The following is a 19,165-nucleotide window of genomic DNA, read 5'->3' as shown; positions in this document are numbered from 1 at the left end:
TTTGTCACACCAAACTGACTCGACACTGCACTGTCCAGCAATGTCGACTGGCTGTACATCCTTTTGTAAGTATTTGTAAAAATAAAATGTTATATTTTTGCTTTTCAAGCTCACTCTTAATCCATCTTTTATTATCTAATTTCATTATTGTGGGGGGGGGAAGACAATTCTGTCTTGACTCTTGTGGTATTAAACAGGATTTAAACATTGGCTTAATGAGAGAACTAGATATTTAGCTGTTGCAGGTATTTTTGCTAATTTTGCATCTTATAGGGACCTATTGGTATGGAAGGACCACGGGGCAATGACGGACCCCCAGGTGAACCAGTAAGTATTTATTTAAATTTTTAAGCCCTTTCCTAAGTTTCTCTTCTAATGGTGTAACTAAACTAATAGTAATTACTCATGAAAGAAAATTGACTATTCAAGTTCCATAATGATGCATTTTTCTTCCTGTTAATGAAAACTTTTATTAGCAAAAGATAGTAACTTTGTTACAGTCAGGTAGGTATAGGTATCTGGAAAGTTATTTAGCCATGAAACATCAAATAAAATAATTTTAAAATTAAAATTACCATATGAAAAAAAAAAAAAAAAAAGTGTTACATATATTTTTTTAATTTTTAGGGCTTAGAAGGACCACCAGGACCTAAAGGAGCTCAGGTATATTTATTTTAATGTATAGCATTGTTGTCTTGCTTTAGTTATGATAACATGGTGATAAAAATGTTTTATATTGATTTCAAATAACTCCAAGCAGAAATATAATTTGATAACTGATGCAAGTATTGGGTAGTGTAATGGTAAGTTTGAATGGAAAGTTTTTTTTTTTTTTTTTTACCCTTATAGAACAGTTTATTATATGAAAAAATACTTTTCCAGGTATCAAAGGAAACATCCTTGGTTACTATTTTTTATACATGAGAGCCTATCAGAAAGTCCTGAGAAACAAATTCAATAACATGCAGAAGAACTGCATTACACATTGTGTAACTGAAGTAAGAAAAAGCTTTATGGCCATCTTTTTTTTTCAAATTTAGTAGAAATGCCAAATACAGGAAGTCTCTTTTTTGAGCTAATGCTCAAATAAATAGCACTGTGCTAATTGTATATGTAATTAATAATATATTTCCTATTCTAATCTATACTGTTAACCCCTGGCATGTCATTTTGGGTCATTACTATTGGTCCTCTGATATATATCTCATCCCAGTAATAGAGAGTTATTTATTTATTTATTTATTCTGTATTTATTGTATTGATATCAGAATGGTAAAATGTTGCAAGGAAGAGGATGTTCTCTGCATTTAATTAAAAAAAAAGAAGAGGGAAAAAACTCCCATCACCATAAAGTTACAATCCAATTTTGCCTTGAAATTTGCTGAACTTCCTGCATTTGCACATTGAGGGGTAATTTATTTCATTGTCTTTCAAATACAGGGGTTTCAAAAATGCAGATGCCGTAATTTAAGCTGCATTCAAACTGAAATTGTTCATGATTAACAGGGAAGCAATATAATTGAAGAAACTGCAAAACTTCTTGCAAAAATGAATGGGCATTCAACTAAGCATAATGTTTTTAAATGAAAAGTTTTAAACTTGAGAAGCAAAAATACAGGATTTACAACAGGATATGAACTAGGGAGAAGAGAGGATAGGAGTTTAAATGTAGTTCAGGAAAAAAAAAGAGATTTCAGTGTTATGATATAATCAAAATTTACAATTCAGTATAAACAGATGGCCAGAAGACACTTGGAATCCTGTCTATCCATTTCCATTTTTTATAGGACCTTGGCAAGTAGGAAGAAGGATGCCACTGTTTTGTTCATATCCCAGTATGACTACTATGTCATAGGTGTTTCCAGTTAATCATTTTGACGATGAATATAATTATTAACAATATTTAACAATCAAACATACTTGAACCATGGTCCACGAAAACATGTATAAGCATATGTGCTCTTGCGCTTGACAACTCAGCTAAAATTCTGCCCAGACATAAACTCCATAGTGATTGAATTTCCTCCATTTCTGCCACAACTGATCATGATCCAACTGTGTTACTGCATATGATTTTATGCTTGTATTCTCTAGTCTTCCTCTCCTTCTAGAAAAAACTCCCATTAATTTTATTTATCTCCTCTGTTATTATTTACTCCAATCAGGTCTCCCCTAAGATTTGTAATCCTCAAGTTTTGCAGTGTGCACCTTCTAAGCTGTTCTTCATATAGATGCCAATTAGCATTCCTCACCAATTTAGATACGTTCCTTCTCTAGACGTTCCTTGTCTCTTTTTTTAGGTGTAGCCTCTACATCTGAATATAATGCATTTTATATGGAAGGAGAGTGAATATTTGTTTAGTAGACCTTTATACCAAACCCGATCAATACCTTAAAAATGTCAAGAGAGCAACTGCTTGAGTTCAACTTAAATTTCCACTGAATTTGTCCATAGTATTTTGTCCATGAGCAATATAAGCCAGTATATTATCACCAGTGGACTTGCAATAAATGCATATTGAGAATCAGTGATCAGATGGAGGGTTTCAAAATAGTTTTAAAGTTGATCTATTTCTCGATTACTTTGGAAAGATAAGTAGAGATAAGTGCAGTGGGATAACTGGAAGTGAAATATTTATTCATCCTTTTCAGGAACTGGCTGGTTATGAGAAAATTTCCAAGCAGAAGGAAAAACGCCAATTTAAAAGACAAAATGTAAAAAGGTAACACAGAATGGGAACACAGATTTTGAAAACACTTGGAGAAATGTCATCAGGATTCGGATCTGGCATCATCAAGACTCTTCAGAATTCTTCCAATATCCTTCTGTTGGAAGACCATGGGGTCATTGAGTGGACTGTATTTGGAATGGTAAGAGGTAGTCTACCAAGACCATCTATACAAGAAGTAGGAATAAAATAGGATGGTATGTCAATTTTATATTTATCTGAGAATTCAGCAGAACCATCAGGCTGTAACAAAGGTGGGAGTATAGATGAACAGAAGTTGTGTCCAATATTACTGGCAAGACACTGAATGTTCAACTGCCATTTAGACAGGAAGCAATTTTTTTCCTCTTTACCTGTTCATAATTGAGTGTGGATTGAACAATAACTATTTTGAAATTGCTCACGTGAGCTTTATTGTAGGCAGAGAATGGATAGAAACTAATTGCAATACATTCTTATCTTGAACAGCTTTAGCACATTTATTGGAAAACCAAGGTTTAGATAACAGATGAGCTCTAAGGATGGAATGCAGAATAAAAGATTTCATCTCTACAAAAATAATTTCACTGACATGATCTGAGCAAACATTGGGATCAGAAGATTTAAAACAGTAATTCAACAAAGGAAAAGACAACACAGAACTGGTGCAATCCTAGTGTAATTCTGTAGAAATCATGCTGATAATCCCATTTTGCATTGATTTAATACAAAAGAATGTTAGGGTGAGAATGGCCATGAGAGAGAAAAAGAGAGGAGAGAGAGAGAGAGAGAGGCTATAGGAGAATAAACCATCACCAAGTTGTGACTTGAGGTCACTACAGGTACTTCAAAGTGCATAGTTAATGTCCCCAACATTAACTATACACTTTGAAGAGTTGTGGGTAAGAAAAGATCAAGCGTCTGCTGTGTGGTTAGGATTGTTTGGTATTTAAATAGGTAAATGAGTAGGCTGTGTGAGGTGGTAGTAGTAATGGCAAATGATGCAGGAAAGCAAGATTATATAGCATCAGCCAAAAAAAAAAAAAAAGTTCACCATCACTCTTCAAGAATGTGTCTAGTTCTTCTTTGAATTTATTCAACCATCCACTTCCACAACAAGAGATGGTAGCCTGTTCCAACAATCAGCCACCCGCTGGCTGAAAGCAAACTCCCACACATCTTTCCTGCAACCATCCTCAGCTTGACTTTATGCCCTCTTGTGTGTAGTCTCAGCAAGTGGAAAAATATGATATTAGTTATGGAAAAGTGCAACATTAGTTATGCTATGGACAGTCTTGAAGACAACCCCGTTTTTGAGGAATGGATTAATTGAGATGGGTTCATAACTCATTTGTTGTGTGTGTCTGTGTGATAATCACCCAGAAATTACAGCAGTAACAGCTAAACTACTTTTGGCGATAACAAATTTGAAGATGGAGACTTTTGTGGCTTTGAATAAATTTGCATTTTCAATGATTTTCCAATACAATAATTTTTCAAATAATTTCGAACAGTGGCTTAATTATTTTATTTATTTTTTTTTTATGAAAACCCCAAACACAAGAGGTATTAGAACCTATAGTACTTAGTACTGTTCTTGGATTGGAGGTTGAGAAGACAAAAGAAGATATTTATTTACATTAGGCTGGTTGGTCGGTCGGTCATCAGTTTAACATTAGACTTGAACTTCTGTAGACTAATTTTCAGGAAATACATATGAAGGAAGGTTGTTCCAGAAAACAGCAGTTCAATGTATAAACAAGGAAGATGAAAAGTTGGTTCTGTGAGTTCAAAGTTGGACAGTAAATGGATGTTGGCTGGTGGCACATGTTCGGACTATTTTGAAAGAGAGAGCAGGAATTATAGAAGTTAATTCAGAAGAACAGTGCTCATGGAAGTATCTGTAGAAAAGGCATGCAGCAGAAACAGTACGTCTATGAGACAGCGAGTGGAGAGACTCTGTTAAAGATGAGTCATTAATTAACCTAACTGCCATCTTCTAAATGGAATCTAGAAGCCTGAGAGAGGTTTTGGGGGCACCGCCCCAGATGTGGGAACAATATTCCATGGTAGGGCAGATTTGCAATTTGTACAGAGTAATGATGTAAAAAGTAATGATGAGAGTGAAAGAGAAAACCAAGTTTTTTAGATGCAGAGGAAGCAATATTTGTAATGTGCTTGTGCCAAGAGAGATTAGAAGTTAGGGTAATTCCCAAAAGAGATATAGCATCATGCCTAGAAATTGGAGTATCACCAAAGATAAGCATAGAAGCAGAAGAATCCTTTTTTGTGAGATATAAAACAAGACTGAGTTTTAGAAGGATTGAAATCAACTAAGTTGTCTTTGCCCCACTGGAGAATTATCTGGAGATTGGCATTTAAGGAATTAGCATTAGCATTAGTAGAGGCATTTGATGCAAGAAAGCAAGCTTATGCAGCATCAGCCAAAAAAAAAAAAAAAAAAAAAAACACACTTCCACTTCACCCCTCTGTTCGTTCAAAATACCTGTCCAGCTGAGCCTTAAACTTATTTAGGCTATCAACCTCCACGACAAGGGATGGAAGTCTGTTCCACCAACCAACCACCCGCTAGCTAAAGGCAAATTTCTGCACATCTATCCTACATCTGTCTTTCCTCAATTTGAATTTATGCCCTCTCTGGTGATTATTCTGAGCTAGAGGAAGAATCCCATCAGCATTGAGCATGCTCAAACCATTCAAGGCTTTATACGCCTCTATCAGATCACCTCGCTGGTGCCTAGTCTCCAGACACTGTAATTTGCAACACTTAAGCCTTTCTTCATAAGAGCACCCCTTTGTTCAATTCACTAATCTTGTTGCCCTTCTCTGTACTCGTTCCAGCAGCTCTACATCCTTCTTGAAATGAGGCCTCCAGACCTGTATACAGTACTCTAGGTGTGGCCTGACCATTGCCTTATACAAGGGAATAATCACCTCCTTATCCCTGCTGGAAAAATTCCTGTATATCATTGACAATACTCCATGAGCTACTCTTGCAGCCCGTCTGCACTGCTCAGAGAACTTCATATCTGCCTGCACAACCACCCCCAAGTCCCTTTCATTCTCTACCACTGTCAGTGTAGTACTACAGAGTTGATACGTTGCTCTGGGGTTGCTGTTTCCCATGTGTAGTACTTTACATTTGTCAATGTTAAACTTCATTTGCCACCTCTCAGCCCATCTGCTCAACCTTTCCAGATCCTGTTGCAGCAGCATAGTGTCAGTAGTGTCCTTGACAACTCTGCCAACCTTTATATCGTCTGCAAACTTGGACATTAAGCTTGATATACCATCATCAATATCATTTATAAATACAGAAAACAATAATGGACCCAACACTGAGCCCTGAGGGACTCCACTAGTAACATTAGTCCACGATGAGCAGTGTCCATTGATTACCACTCTCTGTCTTCTCCCCCTCAATCACCCCTTTATCCATAGCAGCAATTTGCCTCCAATGTCACACTGCTCCAATTTGTGTAGCAGTCTTCCATGTGCAACAGTATCAAAAGCCTTTCTAAGATCCAAGTATATAATATCAAAGCTATTCCCTGCATCCAGTTCTTTTGTGACTGCATCATAGTATCCAATCAAATTGGTCAGTCAAGACTTCCCCTTAACAAAACCATGCTGTGTCCGAGCTATAACTGAAGTCTTGTCTAAATGATCCTGCAGTGCTTCTTTAACCAGTGCCTCCATTAATTTTCCTGGAACAGAAGTTAAGCTCACAGGTCTATAATTACAGCCTTTGATCCTCCTTTGTGAATTGGGGTCACATTTGCACATTTCCAGTCTATGGGTACCTCCCCTGAGTCCAAGGAAGCTCTCATAATTATGGCTAAGGGTTTGCTTACTTCCTTTGCTGCCTCCTTTAATATAACTGGATAGATCCCATCCACCCCGGGTGCCTTTCTTGTGTTTATCTTCAACAATTTCTCCTCCACTTTACTCCCAGTTATTTCAAGATTCTGTAGCTTACTGCTAAAGTTGAATACACCTCTGGCATTCCCCTCGCTGAATAACTCCTCATGTGTGAATGTCGATGCAAAATATTCATTTAGTTTGTTAGGTACCTGAGCAGGATCATCAACAGTTGACCCATCAATATCAAGTGGACCAATCTGATTCATCCCCTTCCTTCTAGAGTTTACATAAGTAAAGAACTCTTTGCTGTTTTTCTTTGCATCCCTTGCCAAGGATTTCTCGTAATCTGCCTTCGCCTGCCTAACCTCCTTTGTAACTTGGTTGCATATCAACTTGTATCTATCATAGGCTTCTGTGTCATGTGTTAATTTGTAAGTATCCCATGCATTTTTCTTCTGTGCCATATGCCTCATTAGTTCATCTGACATCCATTTTGGCCTAAACCTTGAACAATATTTCTTAGTTGGTATGTAAAGCCTAGTAGCTTCCAAGATAAGTTCTTTGAATGCTTCCCATTTTGAATTTGCTGTTGGTAACATCATCAGTTGGTCCCACTGTATAGAATTTAAATACTGTCTCAGTCCATCGTAGTCGCCTTTACGGAAGCAATAACCCTTCCCTTTACCCCTAATGGTAGTTACCTCTTTGAGTAAATACCACTTCAACACACTGTGATCACTGCCACCTAGTGGTTCATTTATCTGCAGATTCTTAATGCATGAAGAATCACTGCTGATAATCAAATCAAGAGTATTACTCCCTCTAGTTGCCTCCTGAACATGCTGATGTAGAAAACAATCATCCAATAAATCCACAAAAGCCCTGCTAGTGTGTGAGTGACCAGCCTCCAAATTCCAGTCAATATCTGGGAAATTAAAATCTCCCATTATAAGACTCTCTGATTTACTGGCCCACTCTATTTCCCTGTACAGTTTCTTATTATACTCATCAGAGTCATTAGGCCTATAGCACACTCCTACTCTCAATTTTGATCTCCCAATGCTTATGTCACACCAAACTGACTCAACACTGCACTGTCCAGCGATGTCGACTGGCTTAACTTCCTTTTTATGTGTTTCTTAACTAATAGCATAACCCCTCCCCCCTTCCTATCCTGCCTATCCTTTCTGTAGACGTTGTACTCCCCAAATTCCAGTTCTGCATCCCTTATATCTGTGTGACACTACGTCTCTGATATGCCAACAATATCTGCCTTTGATGTTTTGAGAAATACCTCAAATTCATCAAATTTATTTACTAAACTCCTAGCATTGGTGTACACGCAAGTATACCTGCACCTGTTTCTATTCTTAGCTACCCTAACACAACCCATGTGTTTACTTGTACCGCAATGGCTCCCAGCTCCCAGAATTGGTAGTGGATATTTGAGAAGTTGAAGCTGATTGAGCAGGGCAAGGTTTCTCTAACTGGAAAGTGCAATGCAATGTGCTATCATCAGAAAAATTATGGATAGGATTTCTAGTCAATGGAAGAAGGTCATTAATATACAAGAGGAAAAGAGTAGGGGAAAGAACTGAACCGTGGGGGGGACACCAGCATTAGTGGAGAAGTTAGAAGACAGAGAGCCATCTACCATCACCCTCAGTGAGCGATCAGAGAGAAAACTGGATAACCAATTACAAAAACAGTTGACAAACCACAAGATGGAAGCTTGTTTAGAAGTGCTTTATGATCGAAAGCCTTTGAGAACAGCTTGTGTTTCACTGAACTTTTCCATTTAATTTGTCCATAAATGGGTAACATAAGCCAGAATATCAGCAGTGGATTGACACTGATGGAACCCATACTGGTGATCGTTGATGAGATAGAAAGTTTCTAGATAGTTTAAGAGTTGGCAGTTAATTGATTTCTCCATTACTTTAGAAAGAGTAGAAGTAATTTCAATGGGATGATAATTGGATGGAAGGGATTTGTCACCCTTTTTAGGAACTGGCTGGATATGAGCAAATTTCCAAGCAGAAAGAAAAACACCTTTGGAATAAGAAAATGAAAAAAGGCTGCAAAAAACAGGAGTAAGTTCAGGAGCACAGTTTTTGAGAACAAGGGGAGAAATACCATCAGGACCTGGAGCTTTCTGAGCATCAAGTTTAGTCAAAATCTTTCTGGCATCCTTTTGACGGAAGACCACATGAGGCATTGAATGGAGCGTGTTCGGAATGGTTGGAAGTGTTTTACCAAGATCATTAATACAGGAGTTGGAAGAAAAATGGGATGCTAGCAGGTCAGCTTTATCCTTGGCTGAAGTGACAACAGAACCATCTGGTTTTGACAGAGATGGGCAAAAGTTGCGGCCAATAGCTTTGGCAAGAAACAAGAATGCTCGGCTGCCATTAAGGCAAGAAGCAAGTTTTCTACTCTTAGCCTGTTGGACTGATTAATAACTGCTTTACAATTATTGTCGTTTTGGCAGTGCTTTTTTTGTGACAGTACGCAACGGTATGGCATACCGGCACCTTTATTAACAGTGACGTGTGACCTTTGGATGCAATGCACTTCGAAATTTATAATATTCTGTAAATTTTTTCACATGTTTACTACTATTCAAATAAGCTTAAATGATTTAACTAAATTTCCATTTTTTACTGTCTATTGTCATGATATTTTCTAAATAAAACTGTATAACCATTTTTATAATTCTAAATTACTCAGTCGAACCTCTGTTTAATTATTTTGAATACCCCTTGGAAGTTACATTTAAAATAGTTTCGGTTGAGGGAAGAAAATTTTCATATAGCGAATGGATTAGGAGAGAATTAACTTGGTACGGCCTGTTCACAATTTTTGGCCTTCAGGCAATTAGTGCTGCTGCGCGAATTAAGAGAGCTAAAGTGATTAGTATTGTATAACTTAGTGGTACCTGGTAAAACCTATCCGACCACCTGTTCCACATATGGAGAAGTCGCGCTGGTCAAGAGTGATCAGATGAAGGGGTATTCCCAATGGGCCCTGGCCCACCTTCTACTGCAGTGGTGTCCAACCTTTTCCAGTACAGGGCCCATATTCAAAAAAATTCAAAGTTTCTTTAGTGTGTACATTTTTGATATCTTATTGCATGTAAAAGTAAAATTGAAAATATTCAAAAATTTAATTAAATACAACACACAATTACATGTACTGAACAAAACATTTAATGAGAAAAATGTTTTGATAATAAAATTTAAAATGCTGTTTTAATTCACTTTCCTTGTGGGTCGTAGGTTGGATATCTCTATGAATCAACTGTAAGCGCCCCGTTCGAGAATTCAAAAAGTGATTTTCTTTTACCCCATAAATAATCTGTTAATTTGCGGAAGTGCGTTATCCACATTTTTCCGAAAATTTTCCCTATCTCTGTTTACACTTTACCTGAATATCCAAATGATACCGATATTTTGGACAGTTTCAAAAAAAGAAAAGAAAAAAATTTAAATTTAAGAACTAGTGACAATACCAATGTGAAATTGAAGTTAGAAAATTGTCAGAGTTAAACCCATTTCGTGGATACCTAATTGATAAGAAGGTTTCTGAAGAATTGAAGCATTTGATGAACGCTCTAAGTACGATACCAATTTCACCGAGTGAATGTGAACGAGGATTTTCAGAAATAAATCTGATCACCAACCAGCGCTTCGTTGATAACAAAAACAGTTTCTTCACTACTGTTTCTTAAAATTGTGGGCCATCCGCTGACTTGCTGCGATCCAGCAAAATATGCAGATTCGTGGCTTCTTAGGAAACGTCATTCAGCAACCGATACAAAGAGCAGGAAACGATGTCTGCATAGGGTGTCAGATGAGAACTTAATAAAAATTTGGGATATTCTACAAAAACTTTATTATGAAGTTATTTTTACTTATTTTACATTTTACTTACTTTTTTATATACTTGAATAATAAATTTATGCTTAATAAACTGTGTTAATATATTTAATTTCTTGTTCTTATTCTAAAAAAAAAAAAAAAATTGCTACTAAAGTAACAATATCGGGGGGGAATTAGAGTACTTTTCATATCCTTTTAATTTTCAATTTTTCTCGATAGCAAAGAATGAGTACCAACACCTATTTTTTTTTTTTTTTTTTTTTTTTTACAAAAAAAGCACTGGGCTTTGGCATAGGCAGAAAGTGAAACTGAATAATTGGAAACAAGCCAATTACAATCTGCAAAGTTCTTCTCTTGAACAGCCTTAGCACATTTGTGGTAAAACCAAGGTTTAGGTAAATGATGAGATTTCAAAGTGTGTGGAATAAAGGATTCTATTCCTACAAGAATAATTTCACTGACACGATCTGAGCAAACGTTGACATCAGAAGTTTTGAAACAGTAATCTGACCAAAGAAAAGAAATCTTGCAGGTCATCCCATTTTGCACTCTTGTAATGCCAAACAACACTAGATTGAGAATAGACATAAGATAAAGGCTCCATTGGAGAAAAGACAATCACCAAGTTGTGCCTAAAGGACCACTCACTCTGACCGTGTACTTAGTTTGTAAGAAAAAGATCAAGCGTGTTGGCTGTATGATTAGGATTGACCGGTATTCTGGTAGGTAAATTTTTTTTTTTTTTTTTTTTATGTGAACCCCAAACATGAGAGGTATTAGAACCTATAGTACTTAGTACCGTGCTTGGGTTGGAGGTTGAGAAGACGAAAGAAGATATTTGTTGATATTAGACTTGAACTTCTGTAGATTGTAATTTTCAGGAAATACGTATGAAGGAAGGTTGTTCCAGAAAACGGCAGTTGAATGAATAAATGAGGAAGATGAAAAGTTGGTTCTGTGGGTTTGAAGATGAACAGTAAATGGAAGTTGGCCGGTGGCGGCACATGTTCGGACTGTTTTGAAAGAGAGAGCGGGAATTATAGAAGCCAATTCAGAAGAACAGTGCCCATGGAAACAGTGCCCTGTAGAAGAGGCATGCAGCAGAAACAGTGTCTATAAGACAGTGAGTGGAGAGACTCTGTTAGAGATGAATCATTAATTAACCTAACTGCCCTCTTCTGAATGGAATAAAGAAGCCTGAGAGAGGTTTTGGGAGCACCACCCCAGATGTGGGAACAATATTCCATGGCAGGGCGGATTTGCAATTTATACAGAGTGAGCAGCTGTTTGGAAGAAAAGTAACGCCGAGAGCGAAAGAGAAAACCAAGTTTTTTAGATGCAGAGGAAGCAATATTTGTAATGTGCTTGTGCCAAGAGAGATTAGAAGTCAGAGTAATCCCCAAAAGAGATATATCATTTTGCCTAGAAATCGTAGTGTCACTAAAGATAAGCATAGGAGCAGAAGAATCCTTTTTGCGAGATCTAAGACAAGACTGAGTTTTAGAAGGGTTGAAATCAACTAAGTTGTCTTTGCCCCACTGGAGAATTACCTGAAGATCGGCATTTAAGGAATTGGTAGCAGATTTTCGAGAAGTTGAAGCTGATTGAGCAAGACAAGGTTTCTCAAAATGGAAAGTGGAATGCAATGTACTATCATCGGCAAAACTATGGATAGGATTTCCAGTCAATGGAAGAAGGTCATTAATATACAAGAGGAAAAGAGTGGGAGACACCGGCATTAGTGGAGAAGTTAGAAGACAGAGAGCCATCTACCATCACCCTCAGTGAGCGATCACAGAGAAAACTAGGTAACCAATTACTAAAAACAGTTGGCAAACCATAAGATGGAAGCTTGTTTAGAAGACCTTTATGCCAAACAAGAGCAACTACTTGTGTTTCACCGAACCTTTCCATTGAATTAGTCCATAAATGGGTAACATAAGCCAGAATATCACCAGTGGATCGACACTGATGGAATCGATACTGGCGATCATTGATCAGATGGAAGGTTTCTAGGTAGTTTAAGAGTTGGCGGTTAATTGATTTCTCCATTACTTTAGAAAGAGTAGAAGTAATTGCAATGGCACAATAATTGGATGGAAGGGATTTGTCACCCTTTTTAGGAACTGGCTGGATATGAGCAAGTTTACAAGCAGAAAGAAAAACACCTTTGGAATAAGAAAATGAAAAAAGGCGGCAAAGAACAGGAGTAAGTTCAGGAGCACAGGTTTTGAGAACAAGTGGAGAAATACCATCAGGACCTGGAGCTTTCTTAGCATCAAGTTTAGTCAAAATCTTTCTGGCGTCCTTTTGACGGAAGACCACATGAGGCATTGAATGGAGCGTGTTTGGAATGGTGGGAAGTGTTTTACCAAGATCATTAATACAGGAGTTGGAAGAAAAATGGGATGCTAGCAGGTCAGCTTTATCCTTGGCTGAAGTGACAACAGAACCATCTGGTTTGGACAGAGGTGGGAGCAGAGATGGGTAAAAGTTGCGGCCAATAGCTTTGGCAAGAGACCAGAATGCTCCGCTACTATTAGGGCAAGAAGCAAGTTTTCTAATCTTAGCCTGTTCAAACTCTAGTTTGGACTGATTAATAACTGCATTACAATTGTTGCGAGCTTTGGTGTGGGCAGAAAATGAAACTGAAGAATTAGAAACAAGCCAATTACGATATGCAACATTCTTCTCTTGAACAGCCTTAGCACATTTTTTGGAAAACCAAGGTTTAGATAAAGGACGAGATTTTAAAATGGAGTGTGGGATAAAGGATTCCATTCCTGTAAGAATAATTTCACTGACACGATCTGAGCAAACGTTGACATCAGAAGTTTTGAAACAGTAATGCGACCAAGGAAAAGAACAAAAGAAGTCTCGCAGGTCATCCCATTTTGCATTCTTGTAATGCCAAACAACACGAGGTTGGGAATAGCCATGAGATTAAAGTTCCATTGGAGAAGAGACAATCACCAAGTTGTGATCTGAAGTGCCTAAAGGATCTCTCACTTCGACCGTGTACTTAGAAGGGTTGTTTGTGAGAAAAAGATCAAGCGTATTGGCTGTATGATTAGGATTGTCCAGTATTCTTGTAGATAAATGAACAATCTGTGCTAGGTCATTAGTAATTGCAAAAGCCTCAGCATCTCGACCTGCTGGGTCGGTGTGACTAGAAAACGGAAGCCAGCTGGAGTTGTGAGCATTAAAATCACCAAGGAAAATTACGTCAATGTTGGGAAAGTTGGACTGGAGAAAGTCAAGTTGCAAAGAGAGGAAGTCAAAGAGCTCCAAGTGATTAGTGGAGTTTGGAGAATGGTAGAGACAACAGATGAATTTGACACAGTGAGGTAGAGAGATTTTAAGCCAGAGAAGATCAAAGAGAGGAGATTCCAAATTGCCAAATCTCTGACAGGGAATATCAGAACGGACATATGCACAAGTACCACCTTTGAGGTGAAAGGAATCATACAGCGAATAATTTGGGCTTCTGAGATGAGCAGTAGTTGAATCAACTGGTAACTGAGATTCTGTCAGAAAAAGTACATGGGGTTTGGCAGACTGCAAGTGGAAATGGACATCGTTGAGATTAGAATTGAGACCACGTATATTTGTGAAATGAATTACCAAGTGCTTGGGAGCTTTAGATCTTTTCGCAGATAAGCTTGCTCTATTAGTTTTGACAATTCATGGTGTATTCAATAGTAAGAAAAAGTGGGTGGGACATGCTGTATGAAGTAATGAAATTTTTGGATATAGCGTACACGTGGTAAGAATATACCCAGATCCTTGACATAACGTGGCCTCGACAATGCTCCCCGCATACACACTACTCGGACTCCCTCCAGTCACTATCTGGCAGAGTAGAGGAAGCAAGATTATACACTAGCTGATTCAGAAGCCTCCTAGAGAGTTACCAATAGGTTCGGTCCAGTGTACTAACTAGCAGCTGGCCTGTGAACACCGTTTTAGAGTTGTACCCTCGAAATGTAAGGAATATTGGATCTCGCCACGACGTTCATCATAACCTCAAAAGTCATCAATCATACTGCATGATGGAAGAGATGGGGAAGGGTTGACCGGAACTTAGCTCTAGAGACTAAACATGGGTTTCACCACTTCAAGCCTCCAATAAGCAAAATGGTGGTATTTCACCGGTTGATGAGATTCATCTACCCCCTAGTATCTGTGCAAAGTTATTAGTAATTGCAAAAGTCTCAGCATCTCAACCAGCTGGGTCGGTATGACTAGAAAACAGAAGCCAGCTGGAGTTATGAGCATTAAAATCACCAAGGAAAATTAACTCACTGTTAGGAAAGTTGGACTGGAGAAAGTCAAGTTGCAAAGAGAGGAAGTCAAAGAGCTCCAAGTGATTATTGGAGTTGGGAGAACTGTAGAGACAACAGATGAATTTGACAGAATGAGGTAGAGAGATTTTAAGCCAGAGAAGATCGAAAAGAGGAAATTCCGAATTACCAAGTGTCCGACAGGGAATATCGGAACAGACATATGCTCAAGTAACTGAGATTCTGTCAGAAAAAGTACATTAGGTTTGGTGGACTGTGAGTGGAAATGGACATTGTTGAGATTAGAACTGAGAACACGTATATTTGTGAAATGAACTAGGAAGTGTTTGGGAGGTTTAGATCTTTTTGCAGATAAGCTTACTCTATTAGTTTGACAATTCATGGTGTATTCAATAGTAAGAAAAAGTGTGGGGGGGGGACGGGCGTGCTGTATGAAGTAATGAAATTTTTGAATATGGTGTACACCAGTGCTTTTTTTGGGACGGTATGGCGTACCGACACCTTTATTAACAATGATATTTGGATGCAGTGCCCTTTGTAGTTTGTAATATTCCATAAATTTTTTTCACACGTTCACCTACTATTCAAATAAGTTTAAAATTATTTAACTAAATTTGCATTTTTCACTGCCTGTTGTTAAGATATTTTCTATATAAAACTGTATAACCATTTTTATTATTCTAAATTACTCAGTCGGACCTCTGTTTAACGAAGTCCTTTTAAAGCAAATTATTTTGAATTCTCCTTGAAAGTTACATTTAAAATTCTTTCCGTTGAGCGAAGAAAATTTTCATATAGCAAATGGATTAGGAGAGAATTAACTCGGTATGAACTGGTCGCATTTCTGGCCTTCAGGCAATTAATGCTGCTGCTGCGCAAATTAAGAGAGGTAAAGGGTTTACCATTCTACAGCTTAGTGGTACCTGGTAAAACCCACAGAGTAGTACTTCTCTGTGGTAAAACCTATCCGACCATCTGTCCCACATACGGAGAAGTCACGCTGGTCAACAGTGGCAGATCAAGGGGTATTCCCATGGCTCTGGGTCCACCTTCTACTGCAGTGGTATCCAAACGTTTCCTGTACAGGGGGCATATTCAAAAAAAATTCAAAGTTAGATTTCTTTAGTGTGTTACATTTTCCATATCTTGTTGCTTGTAAAAGTAAAACTGAAAATATTTGAAAATTTTATTAAGTACATATACAATTACATTTACTGAACAAAACGTTTAATGAGAATTTTTTTGATAATTAACAAAATTTAAGACACTGTTTTAGATGCTGTTCACTTTCCAGGCGGGCTGTAGGTTGGACACTGCTGTGAATCAACTGTAAGCACCCCGTTTGAGAATTAGAAAAGTGATTTTCTTTTACCCCGACAAATAATCATCTGTTGTTTCACAGAAGTGTATTATCCACATTTTTCCATAAATTTTCCCTATCTCTGTTTACATGGTCACAGTACTTGAATGACACTGACATTTTGGACTGTTTTAAAAAGAAAAAAGAAAAGAAAAGAAAGATATCAAATTTAGAACTAGTGACAATACCAATGACAAGAGAAGGAAAACGAGGACAACGAAGGTATTAAACCTTCTAAACATGAATTGTTGGCATTTGGTGAAAATAAAGTTAGAAAATTCAATTAGAAAATTACAGTTAAATGAAAGAGATACAATTCATGGATTTCGGGAATACCTAATTGAAAAGATGGTTTCGGAAGAATTGAAGCATTTGATGGATGCTCTGAGTACGATACCAATTTCATCGAGTGAATGTGAATGAGGATTTTCACAAATTAATCTGATCGCCAGCCCAACCAGAGCTTCGTTGATGACAAAAACAGTTTCTTCACTACTGTTTCTTAAAATTGTAGGCCCACTGCTGATCTGCTTTGATCCATCAAAATATGTCGATTCGTGGCTGTTTCAGAAATGTCATTCAGCAAGAGACACACACAAAGAGGAAGAAAAGAAGTCGGCATAGAGTGTCAGATGAAAACTTAATAAAAATTTTGAATATTCTACAAAAACTTTATTATGAAATTATTTTTACTTATTATTTTTATGGTCCATAGTGTAACGAAGGACCCTTATAATGTCACTCGATTGTCTGTCTGTCCATCCGTCTGTCACATCTCTGGAACCACTCAACCTATTGACTTGAAATTTTTCATGGGTTTGTACATCATGTGGGCCAACATAATGCCATATTTATCGTTGTTGACAAAAATTTGTCTGAGAAATGGGAGTAAAATGTAGGGGGACATAAAATGTAGACAACCTATAGCTTATTACACACCGTTGGAAAGATCTCAACTAGTAGGTTTAAAATATAATTTAAAAATTAAAAATGGTGGCACCAGACAGAAAAATCTGAGTAATTTTAATGTCCCCCACCCTCTATTTCCGTCGCTAATGGAGCTAAAATTTTAAAATTACATTATCTATGCTTTATTCAATGCTTATCACGGAAAAACTATTCTGATTGAAATGTATCATTTAGTTTTTGTGTTAAAATTAACAAACCAATTTTTAATTGCACTTCGATTCTTTGTACTAAGTAACTCTCCTTTTGGTGACAAAAAGGTTGCTAAATAGTTAGTTAATAATTCTATAAAGGTCATTTATAAATTTTGTGATGAGAAGTATTTTTTAACAATTTTGAAAGCTGGAGTTGTCCCGGCAAGAAGGTACTCAGAGAGACAGTGTGGAGGCGACGGTGGTGTGAAGGCGCCTGTGTGGAGTCTTGCGTGGCTCTCACCTGCCAGTCGCTTAACCCCAAGACTTTAATCGCTTCTCCAGGAAGTAGTTGGAGTCTCTTCTACCACCCTTGTCATTCACAACAACTGGAAAGACTCAAATAGAAAATGTTTTCGTTAGTTCCTCAGTTTTAGGTCAAGCCGGGATACTAGAAACTTTTTTCAGTTAACATGAAGCTCTCTCTTTGAAATACTGCACTAACGACCATTCATGACTATGGACCCCTTCATCCTGCGGGTCCGGCACTCGAAGTTGACCTTATTTACTTATTTATTTACTTATTTTACTTATTTTTTTATATACTTGAATAATAAATCTGTGTTTAATTTGTTATTCTTATTCCAAAAACATTACTACTAAAGTAATAATATCAGGAAAAAAAAATTTTAAAGTAATTTTCATATCCTTTTAATTTTCAATTTTTCCTGATAGCAAAGAATGAGTACCGGCACCTATTTTTTTTACAAAAAAAGCACCGGCATACACATGGTAAGAATAAACCCAGATCCTTGACATAATGTGGCTTCGACAATGTCTCCCGCACACACACACACACTACTTCGACTCCCTCTAGTCACTATCTGGCAGAGTGGAGGTAGCAAAATTATACACTAGCTGATTAGCATTAGCATTAGTAGAGGCATATGATGCAAGAAAGCAAGCTTATGCAGCATCAGCCAAAAAAAAAAGAAAAAAACACTTCCACTTCACCCCTCCGTTCATTCGAAATACCTGTCCAGCTGAGCCTTAAATTTATTTAGGCTATCAACTTCCACAACAAGGGATGGAAGTCTGTTCCACCAACCAACTACCCACTGGCTAAAGGCAAATTTCCGCACATCTATCCTACATCTGTCTTTCCTCAATTTGAATTTATGCCCTCTCAGGTGATTATTCTGAGCAAGAGGAAGAATCCCATTGGCATTGAGCATGCTCAAACCATTCAAGGTTTATACACCTCTATCAGATCACCTCACCGGTGCCTAGTCTCCAGACACTGTAATTTGCAAAACTTAAGCCTTTCTTCGTAAGAGCAACCCTTTGTTCCATTCACTAATCTTGTTGCCCTTCTCTATACTTGTTCCAGCAGCTCTACATCTTCTTGAAATGAGGCCTCCAGACCTGTATACAGTACTCAAGGTGTGGCCTGACCATTGCCTTATACAAGGGAATAATCACATCCTTATCCCTGCTAGAAAAATTCCTATATATCATTGACAAGACACCGTGAGCTACTCTTGCAGCCTGTCTGCACTGCTCAGAAAACTTCATATCTGCCTGCACAATTACCCCCAGGTCCTTTTCATTCTCTACCACTGTCAGTGTAGTACCACAGAGTTGATACATTGCTCTGGGGTTACTGTTTCCCATATGTAATACTTTACATTTGTCATTTGGTGATCAGAGAAGAAAAATTCTTTTTTCTTCCCCATTTCCCTGACAGTAGAGTCACCAAATGATCCAGAATCCTCCTAGAGAGTTACCAATAGATTCGATCCGGTGTACTAACTAGTGGCCGGCCTGCGAACACCGTTTCAGAGCTGTACCATCGAAATGTTATTTGATCTCACCATGATGTCCATCATAACCTCAAAAGTCATCAGTCATACTGCATGATGGAATAGAT

General features: G+C 37.6%; 1 protein-coding gene across 1 annotated transcript in view; it reads left to right on the top strand.

Annotated features, from left to right (window-relative positions):
* LOC150083829 (uncharacterized) overlaps nt 1–19,165 on the top strand; it is a 607,249-nt gene that overhangs the window by 550,753 nt on the left and 37,331 nt on the right. The window contains exons 55-56 of the mRNA XM_090375392.1: nt 274–327; nt 628–663. Coding sequence (XP_090231518.1) covers nt 274–327; nt 628–663 — 90 coding nt within the window. The remainder of the gene's footprint in view (nt 1–273; nt 328–627; nt 664–19,165) is intronic.

This window comes from Mastigoproctus giganteus, chromosome 6, assembly GCF_048544385.1.
Source record: "Mastigoproctus giganteus isolate SK-2022 chromosome 6, ASM4854438v1, whole genome shotgun sequence".
Taxonomy (NCBI): Eukaryota; Metazoa; Arthropoda; class Arachnida; order Uropygi; family Thelyphonidae; genus Mastigoproctus; species Mastigoproctus giganteus.
This window is presented reverse-complemented; position numbering and strand designations above follow the sequence as displayed.